General features: G+C 47.0%; 1 protein-coding gene and 1 non-coding gene across 4 annotated transcripts in view; both read right to left on the reverse strand.

Moving 5' to 3' along the window:
• The window catches only part of SCARA3 (scavenger receptor class A member 3), a 37,226-nt gene that overhangs the window by 7,082 nt on the left and 7,384 nt on the right, over positions 1-22,760 (reverse strand). The window contains exons 2-5 of one of the 3 annotated variants that reach the window (XM_016214862.2): positions 14,684-14,779; positions 13,401-13,520; positions 10,037-10,135; positions 8,043-9,086 (exon numbers count right to left, since the gene is read on the reverse strand). In XM_016214862.2, coding sequence (XP_016070348.1) covers positions 8,043-9,086; positions 10,037-10,135; positions 13,401-13,520; positions 14,684-14,779 — 1,359 coding nt within the window. The remainder of the gene's footprint in view (positions 1-8,042; positions 9,087-10,036; positions 10,136-13,400; positions 13,521-14,683; positions 14,780-22,760) is intronic. The other 2 variants (XM_016214863.2, XM_016214864.2) reach the window with 2 other exon arrangements.
• Positions 5,271-5,377, reverse strand: LOC148093310 (U6 spliceosomal RNA). The gene has a single exon (XR_015714495.1). It is a non-coding gene; the product is annotated as a U6 spliceosomal RNA (small nuclear RNA).

Raw genomic sequence — 22,760 nt, forward strand, 5'->3', positions numbered from 1 at the left:
TGGGAGGCACAAACACTATGGAAATACCACAGACTTTCTGTTGAGCAAATGGAGGTTCAGAATTAATCACAGAGCTGGAAGAGGTCTCGGAGAACAGCTGGTCTTGTTCCTTCATTTACAGACGGGGGGGGGGGGGGGGGACCAACCACACAAACAAGTAAAAAACAGAGGCCCAGAACGATGAAATGATTCCCCTAAGGACCCAGAGCAAGTTAGAGGCCAGGCTCCTTTTCCATGCGGTTTAAGGGCCCCAGCCCTGCCATCAGCACTTGGCACCTTCCACATCGGCTGTGGCCATTGCTGTCCCCGTCCCTTTATTCTAGAGAGCAGCTCGGCTCCAGCGGGAGGGAAACTTCACTGTCAGCTCCAACATCAGAGCCTGTCAGCACCTGTCTATGCATTAATAAATGACTGAAAGTTCCTGTAGGAAGGCATGTACATTTTGTCCCTAAAATTTTCTTTCAGATGTGAGACATTTTTCATGTGGTGATTTAACAACCAAGAGGAACATCGGCCAATAAAAAAATATAAGCAAATGTGCAGAGGTTGAATGGAGCTCAAACAGATGTCCCACCTTATTCTCCAGCTAAGATGAAGTCCTTTGATGAGAACTCTGCTGTTATTAGGACACCAGCAAATATAATTTCCCGTGACTACGGTTAGGTTATACTTACAATGAGGTTCTCACACAGTTCCCCTGCCAACACTTTTGGTCTCCCATCTCCCTTCTCCTCCACCGTCTGCCCAGCACCCTACGCCTATACAGGACTGAGCAGAAATGCCTTTGGGTATTTGCAAGCTCAGGCTCTCAGTGTCTCCTCTTCAGGCTGGGCACTAGACGTGTGCATCTCCCATGGCACGGGGTCAGGATTTTAAATTATAGTGTGACCTTGAGCTCATTCCTTAACTTTTGCCAGTCTCTATAAAATAAAGATACCAACACCTTGTCCACTGTACAAAGTTGCTGTGAAGCTAAAATGAATCAAAGTGCATGAATGGGCTTTGTCACGGGAAAACTTTAGAGTTCACCTGTTCTTACATTGAATGCAAAAAAGATACAAATTGCTGGAAGATGAACGAAAAGAACTATCTACTACTGCCTTGACTGGAACACTGTGTTCTAGAGGTCACACAGACACGTCTTTTAGGGGAATACTGTGGAAAGATTTCAGTTACCAAGGAAACACTCAGTAACTGACTATGTTACAACATCTACTCTATCACGAGCCCCCAAACCACCAATCTAAAGAGAAAAATGATCCTTAGTAGCGGTAGAAATGCTCAGTGATACAAAATGAAGGCAACACAAGGTGGAGACTAAATGGCTAAAGAGATCCAGATAATTAGAGAGGTTAGTTCTAAGTCTGAGCTCTGTGGAGAGAACAGAGCTGTCTGGGATAATTGGAGCCTCCCCCTTTCTTCCTGGAGTTCCCTGAGTGATTGGGCCCAGATATTTGGCCCCCCCAAATGTCAACTATATGTTCTGGAACTACCAGATCTCTGTGGCTACTTATTCTATTCTCTAGAGCCAAGAGCTGCTATATTTTTAGGTTGAACGGTCTTCCCACAAAGATACACACTTCTTGGGAAAGGGTCCAGGAAATCTGGTTATAGCCATACAAATTCCTCATGAAAAGGAATCTTGATTTAGGAGTCTTTGGGACCATTTTCCAGGAGCAAAATTGTTGGCAATATTGCTGTGAAGGACTAGAATGGAAAAATAATGGTGTTTGTTAAGGGTTGACTGGTGTCCCCTCACAATCATATGCTGAAGTACTAACCCCCAGTACCTGGGAGTATGACCTTACTTGGAAATACAGTCTTTGGAGATAATCATGTTTGAATACGAGCATTAGGGTGGCCCCTAATCCAGGATAGCTTTATAAAAGGGGAAATTTGGACACAGACACACACACAGGGAAGATATGCATCTAAAGTTGCATCTTGGGGAGTTAGGAAGGGCTCTAGCAGTTTGTGTGGCTGTTTGGATGAAACAGGGGCCATTGAGAGTGAGTTAGAAATGCTGGACCTGCCTGGGTTTAATGCAGAGGAAGGGATTCAAAGACTTAGGGGGACTGTAATGTTGGCGTGGGCTTCTCACGTGAGACCTAGTTACCCACCCTGGGAAGGTCCAGAAGACATGGCTTGTACCATGACTGTGAGAAATAAGTTTGGGAGGGGAGCCCAGTATCCTAGGAGAGCTCTGTGATAGCTCTCCTATGTAGGCCGGACCTCACAGGGAGACCTGCAGTCACTGAATTCGGAAATCTAAATGCAGTGGGGGTAACTGGATCCCATCTCAGGGTGGCAGCAGCCAAGTGGTGACATCAACCACCAGAGGCAAGGTGGGTGTGGTCACTGAATGGACAGAGAGTCAAGGCAGCAATCAGAATAGTCTGACGTGCGGAACCATGGTGCTAGCTAGTCGATCACGGTGTTCCTAGAAGTGAGATAGGTAGGAAGCCTACTAAATGCTTACTTGTTTTGAGTAAGTAGGTCGAGTGAATAAAGTTTAATATGAGTCATAAAAACAGAGACCCGTGACCCCTCACTCAATTTTCAGACTTGGGCTGCTTTACAGACCCAGCGCCCCTTGAATGAAGGGGAGGCTGGGTCCCAGATGAGGGGCTCTAGTACACCAGCAAATGTTTATACTGTTAATCTTTCTTCCAGTCTTTCCCAAAGGGACCCATGGCCTTTCACCAGGGTAACTGCCTGGGGAAAAGAGATAATCAGGCCTTTGGGGGACTACAGGACACTGGCTCTGGCCTGACACAGGTTCCAGGAGACCCACTGTCACTGTGGCCCACCAGTCGGAGGTCAGGTGATCCATGGAGCTTTAGCTCAAGTCCATCTCACAGTGGGCCCAGTGAGTCCCCAAATCCAGCCTGTGGTTATTTCCCGGTTCTGGAATGTATAATTAAAATAGAATACTGAGCAGCTGGCAGAATCCCCACATTGGTCCTGGCCTGTGGAGTGAGGGATATTATGTGGGAAAGGCCAAGTGGAAACCACTAGAACTTCTCCTACCTAGGAAAATAGTGAACCAGAGTAACACCACATTCTTGGAAGGATTGCAGAGACTGGTGCCACCATTAGGACTTAAAGGTAGAGGTGACTCCCCCACCTATCCCTCCTATCTGGCCTGGGCAGGAGAGTGCTAGGTCTCTGAGAAGACAGAGGATTATTGTAACTTAACCGGGTGGTGACTCCAATTGCAGCTGCTGTACCACATGTGGTTTCACTGCTTGAGCAAAGTAACACATCCCCTGGTGTGCAAATACTGATTTAACAAATGCCGTTTTGGTCCATCCCTGTCTGTAATGAGGCCCACCGGAAGCGGTGTGCTCTCTGCGGGCCGGGCCCGCGCTACACCTTACTGTGCTGCCTCAGAGGCACATGAGCGCTCCCGGCCTGCGTCATAACTTAGTTCACAGGGATCTTGTTCTCCTTTCTCTTCCACGAGACACCACACTGGTCCGTTACATCAGTGACATTATGCTGACTGCACCTAGTGAGCAAGTAAACAGTAGCTCACGCTTTCTGACAGCTCTATGTGTAAGAAGTATGCGTGTCAGCTGGTGGGAAGCAGATCTGACCCACTTTAGGGTCCTTCCATGTTGGCGGAATTTCTAGGGGTCTTGTTGATGGGGATGTTCAGATATCCCCTCAAAGGTGAAAGATAAATGGTTGCATCTGGCCCCTCCTACAGTCAAAGAGAAGGCGCCACCCCTAGAGGTTTTCAAAGGCAACACAGTCCCCATTTGGGTGTTCTACTCCAGCTGCTGGTTTTGAGCGGGGCCAGAGTAAGAGAAGGCTCTGCGAGGGGTCCAGGCTGCCATTCAAGCTGCTCTGCCACTCGGGCCATCGGCTCCAGCAGGCCCAATGGCGCTGGAAGTGGCAATGGCAGGTAGGGCTGCTGTTTGGAGCCTTTGGCCGGTCCCTACAAGCCAACTGCAGTGCAGGCCCTTAGGATTTGGGGGCAAATCCCTGCCATCCACCTTTTGAGAAATAGTTCTTGGCCTGCTACTGGGCCTGAGTAGAGGTCGAATGCTTAGCCATGGGCCACGAAGTTACCATGCGACCTGAGCTGTCCATCCGTGGCCTGGGTGTGATCTGACCCACTAGGCCATGAAGTTGGGCGTGCAGAGCTGCACTCCACCATCGAATGGACAAGGTATACAAGTGATTGGGCCCGAGCAGGCCCTGAAGGCACAAGTAAGTTGTATGAAGAAATGGCCCAAATGCCCATGGTCCTCACTCCTGTGACACCGCCTTCTCTCTGTGGCATCATGGGGAGTGCCCTACGATCAGTAGACGGGGGAAGAGAAGACTCAGTCCCGGGGTGCACAATATGCAGGCATCACCGGACAGTGGACTGCCGCATGGCCACAGCCCATCTCTGCGACATCCCTGAGGACAGCGGGGATGGGAAAGCCTCCCGGTGGGCAGAACTGGCAGTGCACCTGGCCGCTCCGCTCGCTCGGCAGGAGAAATGGCCAGACAGGTCCTCAGATCACATCGTTTCATTCAACGTCATCTCGTTATAACGTTGATGAGAAGAAAATCGTTAATTCCCAGCCACGGCCACTGTCTTGTGTGGAATCTGCAGGTTCTGCCCGTGTTTGCGCGGATTTTCTCCGGAGACTCCGGTTTCTTCCCACATCCCAAAGGCATGCACATTAGGTGACCGGCATTCCTACACTGTCCCAGCCTGAGTGAGTGTGGGTGTGTGAGCGGCCCTGCTACGGAAGGGTGTCCTGTCCAGGATGGGGTCCCATCCTGCACCCTGAGCTTCCGAGAGAGGCTCTGGCCACTCGTGACCCTGAACTGAAACAATTATTTTCTTACTTGTTTTTATTCATCTTTCTCAAATGTAGATATAGCTCACATTTATGTCAGTGTTTAACCTTAGTAGTGTTTGGGTCTTTATTTGGAAGTTTGATAATGTTTTTGTGACCAGAAATATGCTGCGGAAATTTAACTCTTGTTTATATCAATTAGCTTATGGTAAAATTGGTTTCGTTATATGTCGTTTCGCTTCAAGTCGCAGTTCCCAAGAACCGATCGACAACGTTGAGAACATACTGTACGTAGGCTGCGGCCAGTGATCTGGCTGGATGGTAGGGATTTAGAAGAAACACAATTGGAAAATTGGCTGAAATTAAATTTGGGGAAGAAGTATGTGAATAGTTCTCTCTGAACGGGCTAAACACGTGAAGATCTGTGTGACCTCAGTAGAGGAGGATTTATTTTATTTTATTTTATTTTAAAATACGGAACACTTCATGGATTTGCGTGTCATCCTTAGGCAGGAGCCACGCTAATCTTCTCTGTATCGTTCCAATTTTAGTATATGTGCTGCCGAAGCGAGCACAGAGGAGGATTTTAATAAGCACGTGGACAGGGTGGCCTGATCTGTGGAGTCCAGTCAGCCTCTTTCCCCAGCCCCAGTCACCACCCAACGGGCTCATGAATAAAGTAGCCACAGTGACAGGGTTGGAGGTTATTCATGGTTTTACAACATGGACTTCCAGTCACCAAGGCTGACCTGGTTAGAGCCACTGCTGAGAGCCCAACCTGTCAACAGAAGAGACCAACAGTGCGTCCCTGATATGGCCCCATTCCCCAGGGGGCTCAGCCAGCTCCCTGAGGCAGGTTGATTACATGGGACAACTTCCATCATGCAAGGGTCAGTGTTTTGTTCTTAGTGGAAGAGACACTTACTCTGGATACAGATATGCCTTCCCTGCATGCAATGCTTCTGCCAAAAATACCATGTAGGTACTTATAGAATGCATTACCCACCAGCATGATATTCCACACAGTGTCGCTTCTGATCAAGGAATGCACTTCATAGCAAATGCAGTGTGGCAATGGGCCCATGGAACTCACTGGTGTTGCCATGTTTCCTACCATCTTGAAGCCTGGCTCGTTGGAAAGGTGGAATGGCCTTTTGAAGACTCAGTTACAGTGTCAGATAGGGGACAAACACTTTTGGGTCTGTATGTGCTGAGTCAGTGTCCAGTGTGTGGCACTATTTCTCTGATAGCCAGGAGAAATAGCTCCTGGAATCGGGTAGAAACAGGATTGGCACCACGCGCTGACATCCTTAGTGGCCCAATAGCAAAATCTCTGCTGCTTGTTCCCACAACTTTGTGCTCTGCTGGCTTAGAGGCCTTAGCTCCAAAGGGAGGACTGTTTCTGCCAGGAGACACAATGATTCCATTGAACAGGAAGTTACGACGGCTGCCCAGACATTTTAGGCTCCTGGTGCCTCTGAATTAACAGGTAAAGAATTTACTGTGCTGACTGGGGTGATTGATCTTGACTACCAAGGAGGAACTGGGCTACTGCTCCACAATGGAGGCATATATCTGGAATACAGGAGATCACTTAGGACGTCCCTTAGTATTACCATGTCCTGTGATTAAAGTCAATGGAAAACGGCAACAACCCAATCCAGGCAGAACTACTAATGGGCCTTCAAGACTGAAGGTTTGGATCACCCTACCAGGTAAAGAATTGCAACCAAGAGATTAATCAAAGAACTTACATGTTTATAAGCATAGCCCATGGACACAGACATTGGCATGGGGAAGGCCTGGGGGTGAGGTGGATGCTGGGTGGAGGGAATCAATGGGGAAAAGGGGGACATTTGTAATACTTTCAACAATAAAGATAAATAAAATAAAATAATAAAACAAAATATTTGCAACCAACTGAGTTGCTTGCCAGGGGCAAAGGGAATATGAAATAGATAGTAGAAAAAGGTAGTTATAAATATCAGCTATGAACATGTGAACAGTTACAGAAAAGAGGACTGTAATTGTCAAAAGTATTTCCTCCTTATTGTGTTATTAATATATATAACATATATATCTTTTTCTCTCTCTTATCCCCTTATCATGTAACATAAGATATAAAATGTATTGACTTTACAGCACAGTATTTAAATATTGTTAACTTTATATCTATCATAGTATTTAAATTATGAGATATCAAGAAGAGTAAACACCACTGAAGGACTTTACCTCCTCTTCTAGGAAGGATCAGTGTGGTTTTGGTTTACACAGCATAGTTGCATCATGTACATTAGGTAAAATTAAACTTTGCCATTGTCTTCATTTGGGGATTAAGTATGATTTAAGGAGATGTGTATGAGTGCCAAGTTGAAAAGGCGTGGGACTTGTGATGGTTAATTTTGTGTGTCAACTTCACTGGGTCATGGGGTGTCCAGATAGCTGGTCAAACATTATTCTGGGTGTGTCTGTAGGGGTATTTATAGGTGAGAATAACATTTAAATCTATATTGAGTAATGCAGATTACCCTCCCCAAAGTGGGTGGGCCTCATCCAGTCAGTTGAAGGTCAGACTAGAACAAAAGGTTTGATGTTCCCCTACGTAAGAGAATTCTCCTGCCTGACTTGAAGGTCTTGAAACTGACACATCATCTCTTCCTGGTTCTGCAGCAGCTTCCAATCTTTGGATATGAACTGGGGCATCAGCTTTGCAGATTTTGGACTTGCCAGTCTCCATAATCATATGAGCCAATTCCTTATCATCTCTCTCTCTCTCTTTCTCTCTTCCCTCCCTCCCCCCCGGTCTCTCTTTCTCTCTCTGTCCTATTTATTATGTTTCTCTGGAGAACCCTGACTATTGCAGGGGTAAGATAAGAGAAGATAGTATTAGAATGGCAGGCATCTGAGGGGCAGATGGTTGAGAGCACCAGTAAGAGGGTGGGAAGGGAGAAAACAAGAAGATACTGAGTTTCCAAAAGATGCCTATTTCTCTCTGTGGAGCAATTAAAGAAATCCATGCATAAAAATCCAGACATGGATGACAGGCAAAGCTAGGAGCAACAACACCTTTACAAAAGAGGTTTGCAAGTGTGTTAAAACTGCCAGTTGCCCTCGGCATTTGTGACAGGATTGTACCAGCCCGCGAGGATTTTTGCCTGAAACCAGGTACTTCTGGGCCTGGCAAGATGACCAAGGCCCTCTGGGAGCTTCACAGCAGCTCAGCCCAGATCTCGCTCTCACCTCGTACAATGGTGACGTTGCGAAGGATTTCTCCATGCTGCGTATCCACGGCCTTCATCTCCTCCACGATCATGGACAGGTTGCGGACGTTGAAGTCCAGACGGGCACTGAGCAGGCTGAAGCGCTCCCGGAGCAGGTCCGTGGTGCCCAGCATGAGGGAGACGGACTTGTTCAGGTAGTAGAGCTCTTCAGCGTGGGTGTGGAAGCCCAGCGTGCAGGACAGCCGAACGTCGTCCAGGTACTTGAGCATGCTGTGCACGTGGCTGTCGGTGGCATTGATGTTGGTGAAGATGGTGCCAATCTCGATCTCGTGAGAGGCCATGCGTCCTTCCAGGGTCTCGAACCTCTCTACTGTGCGGTTCTGGGCATAGCGGGTGTGGTACTGCAGGTCGTGCATGTTCTCTTCGTGGTCGTCCAGGAAGGATGAGATGTTATCCAGCTGTAGCTGCAAGCCCATGACCTGTATCACCAGGTCGTGCATGCTCTCGGAATTCTGGCTGATGCGCTGTGAGGAGGCCCCCAGGGTGGCCTGGATGTTCTTGACCACTTCTCCGGTCTTGGCCGAGGTGGTGCGCAGGCTGCTGAAGAGCCGGGTGTAGTTCTGCCAGTCGGTGACAATCTTCTGGAGAGTCAGGGTTTCCTCGTCTGTCTTCCGGCGGATCCCATGGATCCATTCTGTAGTCTGCCCCACGGTGAAGTTGATCTGGTGCACTGCAGCCCTGATGTCGTAGCACTCCTGGGTGAGGTCCTTCAGGGAGAGGTCCAGGCCGGCTGTGGTGGCCTGCCAGCCTCTCACTTGAGTCAGGAAGAGCCCCAGAGACTGGTTGACCTGGTGGATGGAGAAAGAACAATTGCCCATCTCCTGGGAGATCTGACTGCTGGTGGTGGAGAGCAGTTCATGGGTCTGAGAGGTCTGGTCCAGCTGGACCTCCTGAGCCAGAAGCATCTTCTGAATTCCCTCCAGCTCCTCCTGCAGTTTTCTGATTTCTTGCCCCAGCTGCCCGGCCTCATGGCAGAAAGAGCAGTTGTTTGGGGTTTTCAGATCTTCAGGAGAAAGAGAGAACATTTTAGTTGCTGAAGGATCATGGGACAAAGGCTGCTTCTTAAAATAAAATATTTCAGAGCATAATGAATCAGCAAGTGGCTTTCCCATTCCTCTTCCTTTCCTAAGTCCTGCTATGAAACCCTTTTTAGAAGAGCCTTGACATCTCTATGAAATCTAGGTATTTAGGATTTAGATCTCCATCTGGCCACCAAATTCCCGGGAATATATCTTCCTAAACTTTGCTGAGGTTGCCAAGAACCTCCCATTTACATTTTATTTTAAAATTTCTCCAGATATGTTGATATCTGTTATCTTATTTGATCTTCTTACAATAAGCTTATGGAGAAGATGGCTCAGGGATTTTTCTCCTGTGACTGATGAGAAACGAGGCACAAAGAAGTGGCTTGACAAAATACCCCTCATCGAGACAGTGCAGAACAGGACTTTCTCTTTCCACGAGAGGAGACCACCCCTAACCCCGTCTATGAAGACTCCTGGCTCATTGTCAGCATGAGGGGGTCGCTTGTTAAAGCAGAGATAAAGACCATCATGAATCACGCACACTTTAAAGCAGTGATGAGGAGAGGGCCGACCTACCAAGAGGCTTTGGAAGGTCTGAAAATAATTTCAGATATATGAGGATATTGGGGAAATGAACTGTCCTTGGCTTCCTTCCCTACCTGTAGGCTCTGGCCAGATCTGTACTGCACACGGGACCTCCGGCCTCAGGTAGCAGCCCTCCCTGCAATGGGCGGCTCTCCAGCTAGACAGGGAGCAGGGAGCCGTGGCCGTCCTACCTTTTCCCTTACGCCTAGGTTGGCGAAGGCTGCCCTGCTCCAGGTACCAAAACATGGAGCGCACATGGCAGGGGGCTGGGACCCTCGCCCCACCCCAGGTAACATTAGTCTTCCGTCATAGTCATTAGTACATCTGGACACTGGACACTTACCAAGTCCCTGGAGATTTTCCTGCATAGACACAAGCTTCTTGTCATAAATGGCCTGGGCCAGGGAGATGTCTTCTGAGAGAGAGTCTACTTTCCTGAAAACTGCAGGGCAAATACAGGTGAGAAACTGGGGCAGGGTGCTGGCTCAGAGAAAGGCATTTTTATCAGCCCTTCTGTAACCAAAACTATTCACCCTTCTTCTTTTGGGCTTCCCAATGGTGGTGAAGGAAAATTCTTCTTATGACTAGAGTTTGTCACACATCTCTTAAAAATACGTATCATCCGGCCGATATGGCTCAGTGGTTGAGCATCAACCCATGTACTAGGAGGTCGTCAGTTCAATTCCAGTCAGAACATATGCCTGGGTTGCAGGCTCGATCCCTGGTGGGTGCCGTGCAGGAGGCAGCCAATTGATATTTCTCTCTCATCAATGTTTCTATCTCTCTCTCCCTTCCTCTCTCTCTAAAAATCAATAAAAATGTATTTAAAAAATATGTTTCTATGTAACTATATCTATCTGTAGACATAAATAGACATATATCTGTTTATATATCTCCCTTAAGTGTACATATCTATATGTACATATACCTGTCTGTTTATATGTATATATGTATGTATATATTATAATGTATAATATATACAATTATACATATGTGTGTATGTATATATGTGTGTGTGTGTGCATGCATGTGTATATAGTCTCTCCTTCCAGATTTCAGAACTAAGACCTGATCACAGGATGAATAGAAAAAATTAGGGAAAAAATATAAAGAGAAAAAAAATATTCTTAATCCTGCCACTGAAAGACTACCATCAACATCTTTGTGTAGCTCTTATAATCTCATTTACCTCCACACCATTCTACAGCTACATAAATATATATATTTTTAGAAGACAATGACAAAAAATTGGGATGTTCTGAATATTTCATCTATTTCATTCTGCTTTATTGGTATCATGTCATGGGCATTTTCCCATTGAGGTTTAAATTATTTTAAAATTATTATTTTTCATGTCTGTTAACACTCTCTATATAAATGATTCAGCAATTATATAAATATTCCCTAATGTTGAGGACATTTAAGGCACCTCCCCTTCTGAGCCTACAAATGAAACGATATGTAAATCTGAGTAATTCTTTTTTTTTTAAATCCTTACCCAAGGATATGTTTATTGATTTTAGAGAGAGAGGAAGGGAGAGAGAGAGAAAGAGAGAGAAACATTAATTGGTTGCCTCCTGCATTCGCCCTGACTGGGGATCAAACCCACAACCTAGGTATTTGCCCTGACCGGGAATTGAACTTGCAGCCTTTTTGGTGCACAAGATGATGCTCCAACCAACTGAGCCACTCAGCTGGGGCTAAATCTGATTGATTCTTGATCCTAGAAATAATCCCTGGATATGATGATAGTGTGTACACAGTTAATCTCTTAGGATAAATTGCTAGAATTAGAATGAATGGGTCAAAGGGTGTTAACATTTTTTAAGTCCTTCATATATGTTGCCAAATCACCCCCTGGAAAAGGTTATACCAGTTTACACCACATGAGCAGCTTCGCACCCTACTAAGGGGTCTGTGCTGGTCAGTGGTTAGAGCACATCTAGATAGCATCAGGATCCCTGGCTTCTTTTACCAGGTGCCTGGCTGGGCCTCATAGTGAGAGAAGGGCCTGGAGTGAATGGAGGGTGGACAAGATATTTTCTGCAGATTCTATGAAGGTCAAGTGTTAGGGGATGGAATGAGCTCCACCAAGAATTCAACTTCTAGTCCAGATTTGCCTCAAATGTGTTAGGTGACTTTAGGCAAGTCAATTAGTCTTCCTGGAGCTCAACTGGATCATCTGTAAAAAGAAAGTCTGAAGCTAAATGACTTCTAAGGTTCTTATCAGCTCCAAAATGCTATGATTCCAAATGTTTTGAAATCTCTGGGCTTTAATTAACATTGTATAGGTCAAAGCTATTGAGAGTTAATGAGTAGGAGTGACCTGTTGAGAGACCCCAGGACCTCTGAGTGAGTGTGTGTCTGTGATGCACCCCAGCATGGAAGGGCATCCTGCCCAGGGTGGGTTCCCTCCGTGCACCCTGAGCTGCCGGGATAGGCTCTGGCCACCCACAACCCTGAACTGCAATTGCTGTGTTGGAAAATAATCTTATTGTTTTCATTCATCTTTCTAAAGTGTATGTAGAGCTCACATTTATTTGAATGTTTAATATTAGAAGTGTTTTGGGCCTTTATTTAGAAGTTTGGTGATATTCTTGTGACCAGAAATATAATGCAGGAATTGAACTCTTGTCTGTATCATTTAGTCTATGGTAAAACTGGTTTCAGTATATGTCATTTTGCTTAAAGCCAGTTTCCAAGACCTATTGACGACAGTAAGTGAGGACTTACTATATCTCTAACCAGAGTGGGAGCCAGGCACCTCCCCCCCATTAAGGGTCGGACGAATGCAGGGTCGGAACCTAGAGTGGGGCACCCTCCACACCTTGCTTGTCTCATTCTAGTCCCAGTCTTGTCTCTAATGTCTAGTCCGTTAGGGCAAACAAACCTATTGCTTCCTTAGTAAGAAGTCTGGATTTTTGAAATCTGAAGCTATGAATGGAATGTGATTGCCAAGAGAAGCTATCAAATTTGTTTTCATCAGTTTACCATAAACTGTTAGCATCCAGAAGGCAGAAGTCATCTGAATCTAGCTGTATGCCATCACCTGGGTCAGCCACCACTCACATAAACTACAGTGTATAAGAGACCCACCAAACTTCAGATCCCTGGGCTTCACTTGTGGGACTCAGATTTGGTAAGTCTGGGTGAGACTCAGGTATCTGCACTCCAACAGACACTGAGGTGACCTTGACGCAGGTGGGCATCCAACCTCACTCTGAGAAACAGTCACAAAGACCACGGAAGGGGCTTAGAAATTGCCCGAGCCAGTGACCTCAACTCCAGATGTACAACAGGATCATCTGGAAAGCTTAAAGATATGAATTAATTCCATTATTTGGGGTGGGGCCCGGGCATCAATATTTTTTAAAGCTCCCAGATGATTCTAACATGGAACTAGAACTGAGAACCACTGATCTAGTCCTAGCCTCTCATTTTATCAATAGGAAAACAGAGGTCCTGAGAGGGAAAGGGCCTTGCTCAAGACCACACAGCCAATTACTGACCAGAAAGTAGGAGCCAGTCTTAGCAGTTGGATCAGACATTGAGATTCCCTGGCTCTGGGCCCTGCCACAGAGACCTGTCTGTCTGTGTAGGGGAGTTTTGGTGCTGGATCCCTGATCAGAAATCCCCTGCAGCCTGGGAGGGCGTAGTGGTGGGGGGAGCCCTGGACTAGCCACATACTGCTGGGAGTCTGCACTCACCCAGAGAAGCCAGCACGACCACGGCCACCAAGAGCAGAGCCAGGAAGAGGTAAAGAATCCTCACGGACGTGTGCAAAGACAGGTTCTTCTGGCAGCGGCTACAGCGGGGCCCCAGCGGGCCTGTGGGGACAAAAGGAGGTGAGTGGCGGAGGCTGCAGCGGAAAGGCCAGTTCCATGTTCCTGCTTTGGCTGGCCTCATTTCATTTCACGTTCTAGACTGTCACTCTTTACCCATCTCACTGCCTTTCCTCTAGGCCCTAGAGCTTTCAGGAGTAGAAGAGATCAGAGTCAGGGTCTTCAAGGGACACCCAGCACTACCATCATTCTACCGCATCTTCATTCAGCCTGGCTGTGAGCAAACCCGTCTCCCCGATACCTTGGCCTTACTGCGCATCCACAACCACTGTGTGACCAACTCATCCCGCTTTGCCTAGGGCTTTCCTGGTTTCAGCACCCATGTCACAGGAACTCCTCAATACGGGGTAAACCAGGATGGTTTGCCAAGACTGAAAGTCACACACCCGGGCAACCTTCTTAGTCCCAGGCAAACCAGAAGGTTGATCAACAGTCCCAAAACTTTGCAGGTAACCAGCAATTCTTATGGAAACCAAACAAATTGTCCCAGTCTACCGGGTGGTCCCTAGTACTGAGGAAGGAGAGAACCAGGTATTTCTGGCCCTGTGGCAGGTGACCAATGCCCAGTGGGAAGGCAGTGATGTCCTCAGCTGTAAAGTCTCTAGGGTTAGTTAAATTTCAGCTGCACATCAGAAATACCAGGAATGTTTAAAAATTCTGATGCCTCATTCATACTCCAGACCAAAAGACATCAGCATTTCTGAGCTGGTCTCAGGCATCCCTGGGTGATTACAATGTACATACAACCATGGGTGAGAAGAGCTGTTCCAATCTATACTGGAAACCAGCAGGAAGCCCTACTCCAAGTAACAGCTCAGATGGACCAAGCTGGATCCTGTGGGCCTGAGGATGGGCTACTTGGCTGTCATGGGCTACGATGAAGGAAACAGTTCTGGACCAGCTGAAAGACGGGCTTCATGAAGATGACAGAAGTCCCTGACAGGTCTCACAATGAGCCCTGGAGACAGATGGCACTTGTGTCAAACTCCATGTCACTCTGCCTTTTTACCCTCCAAGAAGCAGAGGGGAAGGGAGCCAGGATTTTGAAGCCATGTAGGTAGAGAGGCAACTGACCAGTCTGAGGATAGGAGCAAGGAATGGCTCTCAGCACAGAGAAGAGATCAGAGGGCAGCTCCCAGAGCCCTTACCCTCTTGTGTGCACGGGAAGGACGGCATGTCCTCGTCACCAGCCAGCTCCTCTTCTGAAACACACAGCGCATCTCCGTCGCCGCCAGCTGACCTCACTGTGAGGGAGCCAAGTGCTGTCAGATGCCAGGCTGAGACCCTGAGCCACACCCACTCCTCTCCAGTGCTCCATTCACTAACAGTCCCCACATCCTGTGCCCACCCCTTCCCGCCCCTGGGTCCAAGTCAGCCCACCTGAGCTCCAGGTGACCTGAGGTAAGCAGAGAAAACAGGGACAAAGGTAAGAATCAAGTGGCTGAGGGACTGGGATGTCCCAATACACCCAGGTAAAAAGACTCCATGTCCTCGCATAAGGTGGACACGACACAGAGGCCAGGTCAGCTTCCTACTTTATATGCGCCTTGCTCAACCCCTTTCAGTGAAGTAAAAAGAAATGAGAGCCAGTTGCTTGGCCTGGCTCAGTGTGGTCCTTCCATTGCCCACCTCATGGAGACTGAAGTGGGTGCATTTCCCCCCAGCCTCTTCCCTCACTCCCCTTTTTTTCAAGGAGCAGACTAGCCGGCCTGAGGCTCAAAATCTTCCACTACAGGTATGGGAGTTGAGCAGTCAGTACCCATAAGAAAACACTGGGGCCAAAACAAACAAACAAACAAACAAACAAACAAAACAACCAGAGTGGCTGTCTCAGGATGATGCAGTGGGCAGGGTCTGGGGCAGTGCCTTCTAGGGTTGGGGTTTATGCTGGGCCTTTGGTCCAGCAGCCTCCCTATGCCACTCACAGCCTAGTCTCCTCCTGTACCCAAGACTCGAGGTTCCTGACATCTAGCTTCTGCATTTGTTAACCCATCTAGTTTCAGCTCCTAATTTGAATTTATTTATTTTTTGCTTGGTCCTTGGGGATTTCTTGCCCCTATTCTCTTTCAACTTTAGCTATGCATTTGGCAGCCTGCCTGTAGTTATCTAGTACCTAAACTCTATAGTCCCAGGATATTTTGAGCCAGTAACTTAGAAGTAGAAGCTCTAAGTTTGGCTTTCTTTTGTTCCATTTTTTAATGCCATGAGGGCTGGGTCTTGCTCTGTGAGGCAATCTTCACAACAACCCTATAAACTTTATAGTCTAAAGCTGGGGTGGGGAACCTTTTTTCTGCCAAGGGCGATTTGGATATTTATAACATCATTCACTGGCCATAGAAAATCATCAACTTAAAAATAAGCCTGCTCTATTTCGTCAAACATTTAATTAACTCACCCCTAATGTGATGGCTGGAACTGCTTCTCTTTGGTGAGGCCTTGTCTGGGCCAGACCAAATGATTTTGTGGGCCGTATGCCAGCCATATATGACCCAAGGGCCAGATGGTCCCCACCCCTGGTCTAAAGTATCATTTTTAGGGACAAAAAGACTGAGGTTCAGAGATATTAAGAATATTGTTTAATGGCACACAAACTATGTAGTGAAGCCAAGATTTGAACTTAGAAATCTTTGCTACCATACCTACTACCTCCTCAAAGTAATGAGCAAAGATTCTACAAATGCTAAGAAACTGGGTAGAAATGAAGGAGTCAGGCCCATGACTGAGGGTGTGATGGAGCCTCAGGAGCTCCGACAATGACCTGGAAGCAGCCTGAGTAGTGTCTGTGACCTCATTTCCCAAGTGCTGTGACCACTGTGATCAAAGCTGGAGCTAAGTGGCAAAGTGGGCAAGGAACACTGGGTAAGTGAAGGCAGCCCTGACTGGGCTCATAGAGGAGGAACTGTGGGTGACCCTAAATTCAAGATGCCATCATCGCTGCCATGAATGCCCTTTGCTCTGTCTTCCAGGTCACAGCTTATAATATATGTCACTTCCTCGGCAGTCTTCCTGAGCTCTCAGACTGGAGCAAGCCCCTTGTTAAATATATTTCCACATGCTCTGTATTTTCCCTTTGAAGAATGCAATCCACCTTTTATTAATTATCCAACCACTCTCTTCCCCAGTGTTTATAATCTGAGGGCAGGGGATGTATCTGTCTTATTTGCCTTTTCCAAAGCACAGAGAAATGCCCAACAAACACAATTTATAGTGAATCTATGAATGACATTGTATTACGCTTTCTGGAAGGGGGTCTATGCCTGCATATGGATTATTGGGGAGCTTGAGACCAGCGCCAGTGCCCTGCACTCAGAGATTCTGAATTAATTTGAGGGAGGGTGGACACCTGGGCTTACATCATTTATTCCATTCGATCCCTACAACTAGCCTGATAGGTAGGGTGAGAAATTCTTCTCCTAATTTTACAGTTAAGGAAGCTGAGTTGGGGGGAAGGTTAACTTTTAACACCTGGCTAAAGCCACATAGCCAGCTAGTGGCAAAGCCTCCTGAATCCTGGTTGAGTTTCGTCTTCACAGCAACAGACTCCAGGTAGCCTCTCTTTGATAGAGCTAGTGTGTTCTTGTGTATATGCATGTGTGCACGTGTGCATGTGTGCACATGCACTTTGGAGGACTGTGTGTTCAGTGGCAGAAGGAACGCTGACATGGGCATGACTGATCCCTTTGTACAGGATGGGCAAAAGTAGGTTTACAGTTGTGAGTACACAAAAGTTTATTCTTGTATTATTATTTTTTTATTTTTATTGAGTTTATTGAGGTGCAACTAATTCGAAAGAATATACGCACCCCTATGTTCATTGCAGCATTCTTTAGAATAGCCCAGATTTGGAAGCAGCCAAGTCCCCATCAGTAGATGAGTGTATAAAAAAGCTGTGGTACATTTACACCATGGAGTACTACTCGGCATAAGAAAGAAGGAAATCTTACCTTTTGCGACAGCATGAATGAACCTGGGAAGCATTATGCAAGTGCAATAAGCCAGTTAGAGAAAGACAAGTACCATATGATTTCACTTATATAAGGAATCTAATGAACAAAATTAACTAACAAACAAAATAGAAACAGACTCATAGACACAGAGAACAGACTGGCAGATGTCAGAGGAGAGGGGGTTGGGGGGCTGGGTGAAAAAGGTGAAGGGATTAAGGAAAGAAACAGCAACTCACAGATACAGACAACACTATGGTGATTATCAGAGGGAAAGGGGGTTTAAATGGTGACTTGACTTGGGGTTCTATGTATTATAGAACTGTACACCTGAAACCAATATAATTGTATTAACCAATGTCTTGTATTATTATTTAATTATTGTATTATTTATTTGTATTTGGACTGTAAACCTACTTTTGTCCACCCGTATATGTATTCTAACAGACCAACCTTTCCAGCCCGTTTTGTGTCTTAGGCTGCTATCCCATCATTGATCTGCCAACAGTTCACAAGATATCTTTGCCTGGGAGGGCACCAGGATCACCACACCTTTCCCATAACTGGGGCCTCTGGCGGGGCCTGCTAGGATTCCTTGGTGCTTTCTGTGCTCTGCCTGACCCAAGTCCTCAGGCCTTCTCACCCCCAGATGATCTCAGCTAGAACAATGTTTCAGGCCATCTCTGGCCCCCTCGGGGAGGTATTCCTTCCACTGTTGGAGCAGAAATGCCTTCTAGGCCTTCCTGCCTCATTTCTCATTTCTCCCCACCCGTTGGTGGTGCTCCTCTGCCCTCCCATGTGACTAGGACTCCTCCCTGTTCTGGCTCTGGGACTAATTTCATCACTTCACTGTTTATGGCCTTTGCAGGGAATCTGGGAAGACTTAAATCAAGTAAGGCTGACGCCGAGCCTTCAGCAAACACCCCCTTGTAAAGCACACAGCTTTGTCATAACTTTGCTCTCCCTTCAAGAGCCCCCCAAATTGGCAATGATTAGCAAGTGGAAGTAATAAAGGCTCCGTTCCGGTACTTTGCGAGCAGCCCATGGGAAGGGAAATGACAGCTGCCAGAGTGGGTCTCAGCTCTCTCTAGATGAAGGATTCACAAGTACTTGGCCCTATTCCCTTTGCTCACATCTCAGCTCCATAACTCACAGCCCTCCCAACCCCCAAAGAGCTCTCTTCTCTTTCTAATCCCTTGGACTTCCTGTTCAGCAGGGCTGAGCCTCGGGCCTTGGGGACCCTAATTTACCTATGTCAGGAATGCTACAGCAACTCTCTACTCTCGCCCCGTTTGCTTTAATGAGAACACAACCCAAAGCATTTGCGAGGCTTTTATTAAGCCAAGCCCTTTGCAAGCATGGGCTCATTATATTCACATTACCCCCAGATTGTTCCGGTCAGAGGATGGAAGAAGAAACAGACTTAAAGAATTGAGAAAAACTTGGCTTGAGGACACAGCCTATGATTGATTAAAAGATGATTGATTAGACAGGAATCTGTACTCACCCTTGCCCTGGGCCAAGCCGGCTTAACAAAGACACGAAAAGAATGTTCCTTCCCTTCCCCATCTCCCATGACGGCCCCTTCCAATGTCTACTGGGGTGATCTGACCTAGTGTTGGGTTTCCCAGCTTTCTGAGGTGTTTTCAGAGATAGGGAGTATGGACAAAAAAGAGGCCACACACTAAACTGACAAGCTCAGGGAAGGCCTGCATGGCGGGCCTTACAAACTCAGCGACCAAAAGGAACCACATAAGGTGGTCTGAACATAAAAATTTCTAACTAAAATAGAGTTATGGCAGGCAGCCCATTCCTAGGCCTGTAGCTTCCTTGACAAAGGTCAATCTACCTGAAGTCAACCTGTCTATTGATTTTTTGCATCTAAGATAACATACACTTGGAATGTCAGAGTAATCCCCTTTTCCCGGACCCCTCAGGGCACACCCAGCACCAGGGCAGAGGCCACAGAACCTCTCAGTGTTACCTTGTTCCCCAAATACCATCTCTATGTTTGTAAATGCTAATTGTTAACTCTCCTGTACCCACCAATGTAAAAGAAGTATGTGTCTCTCTCTATCCAATCTCAAGAGATTTCCCAGCTTTGCTTTGTCCCACCTCCCTTATCTACCACGAATGAATTTCATGTAACCCCCTTACATCTCCTTCTTGACTCTAACGTATAAAATAAGCTGTAAAACTGACATTCTCTGGAGTATTTTCTCAATCTGTTGAAATTCTGCTTCCGAGCAATTGTCATCAGTTTGGCTCAAACAAACATAAAAATTCTGTACAGGTTTGGATCTTTCCTACGTCAACGCGAGTGTAAGTCACAGAACCCACCTGTCATATTAGAAAGGCTCAGAGAGATTAAGTGACCTGCCAGCTAGCTAGTGGTTCCTAACCGTCCAGGAATCTGAAGCAAGATGCAAACACACATACAGAGCGCTTGCAGAACTGCATATGCCCCGCTCAGACAGCCCGCAGAGCTGGGCAAAGCCTTTCCCACCAGGGCCGGCATCTGTTTACATGCCTGGCCTCCCAGCAGTTCGTCACCTCCTTGAGGTCAGAAAATCTTCCCTCAGTGCAAGGCTGATCACATAGTGGGAGCTCAAAACAGATGGGTTTACTGACCCTTTGAGAAGGCTTACATCCTTGTTAATTATTAACTCCTGCTGTTTCAATTAAGGGCTCATTTTTATTCAAAAATAAATAAAGAGGAATGACTTAAAATGTGGTTTAAATGTAGCTTAGAGTTCTCCATGGCTAGGGAATGTTTGGGCGTGTGGTGCACTGAGGATGCAAAGTCTTAAAGCAGCAGAGATTTAAAATGACTACCCAGGGGCCTAATGTTTGAACTGGAAGGACTGGGGGGGGGGGGGTGCAGCAAAATTTAGGATCTGCTTCTCCTCTGAACAAGGAATATAATATTCCTCTCCTAAAGCTAAAAGGCCTCTCATAGTTTTGGGGGGCATGGGTTTTTCTCCCATTAGTGTCCCAGTTAATTACCTTACAATACCCCTGGCATTTTTATGGCCCTCCCAAATAAGACCCTGGTCCTTCCCTGTGTCACACATAAAGTATCCATGGAAAACTGAGGATTGATATGCTGGAAATTGAGGAGCACCTGAGTCTCAAACATTATGGGATGCCAGGTGTCTGGAATAATTAATTGGAGAAGTTGCCGTTTTGTAGGCCATGGGTTTCTGAAGAGAGGCTAGGTTTCCAATAACCTCTGTTGCTGTCTCTTTTCTCCCTCCCTCCCTCCCTCCCTCCCTCCCTCCCTCCCTCCCTCCCTCCCTCCCTCCCTCCCTCCCTCCCTCCCTCCCTCCCTCCCTCCCTTCCTTCCTTCCTTCCTTCCTTCCTTCCTTCCTTCCTTCCTTCCTTCCTTCCATTTTGCTGATCCCAGATAAAGGCTCTTGTGACAGGAGGGGATAAGCTTGGGAAAGGACACTGGAGAAGATAGGGTAATTCCTGGACTTTGGGAAAGCCCCTTTCGTGGGACAAGGCGAGGACAAGCTTGGATCAGCATGCTGCTCTGGGTAGCAAGTATCTAAGACTCTATAAGCTGGCATCTGCCTCCCCTGTTCAAGAGGCTCCAAGAGATTAGAGCTGTCACGAGGGAGCATCCTGGTCCCTGTACTAAAGAAGCCAGGCCCACGAATTATCTAACAAAGACACAGCCAGGTTCCCCTCTTCATCCAGCAATCTCTACCCCAATTACAGACGGTGTCTTTAAAAAAAAAAAAAAATCAAGTAGCCTTGGAAGCCAGCGTTGTAAGCTCAGACTCATAAAGCAGTGGCAACCACTGGAGATTTGAAAGAGCCTCTGTTCCTCTCATACCTAAGGTCATAATATCCAACCCAAACACCAGGACAGCCACAAGAGGAACTCCTTATTTTTTAAGCCTCTGCTCCCACAGAGCCACGTGGAAGGTTTGATTGAGGTGCATGTGCTGGCACATTGTGAGGCGTGACTGCTGACTCTGCAGGGGTTGAGCCTGGTTCACTTCTCCTTCTGGAGGTGGAAAACAGCCCGGACCTGTTAACCAACTGCTAACTCAACTGCGGTTGCCGACTCCAGCTTTCTTTTGGTTGACCAAAAATGTGGAGTTAATTCACTCTTTAGCCTTTCTGTAATCTTCCAGCAGAGTCAGCAAGGGGGAGAGATTCGAGGAACTGAATAAAAGGTCTTTCTTTGGGAACTTCAAGGAACATATTTTGATGATGATCTTCTATGGAGTTCACAGAGTGGGTTTTCCAAACAGCCAATTGGGTCAGTAAAAATAAAGATTTGAGAGTCTTCTCGGGAGCCAGTGCTATATTTAAAATTGCAGAACAGCTATAGTCTAAGGTTGGAGAACGCTATAATTAAGGCTGCAAAATTGTTTTCATTAGAACCCTCCTGCTATTACCCTCTCCCCAGAGGCTTCCTCTGTGGGCGCGCCTATATTCGGATGGGAATCGGTCTGCCCGTCTCAGCTCTAATGAGTCTGGTCCTTCCCTTTCAGATTCTCCTGCTCCACAAGTTGTCAGGATCTGCTTCCCTAGAACACTCACCTTTCTGCTCCTTCATCCCTCAAATCCACATTCGATGCTTTGGGACAGGTATTTCCTCTCCCCCTGCCACCTCTGTCGGAATCCGAGCCAGCCCACAGCCTTCCGCTGTGTTCCCGGTAACCACAGAGCCTGTGGGCAAATTCTCCCTTTATCCCAAGCCCTCTTTATCCTAAATAACTTTCCTCCCCTTTCTTGCCCTCAGTGTTTCTAACTAGGGCACCCATGGCATTTGGGGGCCATATTCTTCCATAGACAGGATTTTCCCACATTTGGCATCCTGGCCCACTAACCACCAGTGGCAATCCCTGGTCCTTGTGATAACTCCTGTGGCCAGCCTATTTCTAAATACCCCTTCAAGGGGCGGTGTGGCCTCTGGTTGAGAAGAGAGCTGAAGCTATTCACTCAATACAACAGACCCCAACCCTCCACCATCACATCCACGCTGGCCTCTGTGCAGAGAGCAACTCCTCCACCCCCCTGAACCCCACAAATCAGTGGGATGGGAGGGGTCTTGATGTCTATTGTCACCTCTTGGCCTTTAAACCCCACTTGAGGTCCATGCTCTCTCTCACATGGGGACTTCCCTTTCCTTCTCTGAGCTTCATGTGCAAAAATAGTGGGGAAAGCATCTACTTTACAGAGCTGCTGGGGAAATTCAATGAGGCAATACACGAAAACTACCTGACACAGTAAATACTTGATAAATGGCAGTAACAGGCATTTT

Source organism: Miniopterus natalensis, chromosome 4, assembly GCF_054644295.1.
Source record: "Miniopterus natalensis isolate mMinNat1 chromosome 4, mMinNat1.hap1, whole genome shotgun sequence".
Lineage (NCBI taxonomy): Eukaryota > Metazoa > Chordata > Mammalia > Chiroptera > Miniopteridae > Miniopterus > Miniopterus natalensis.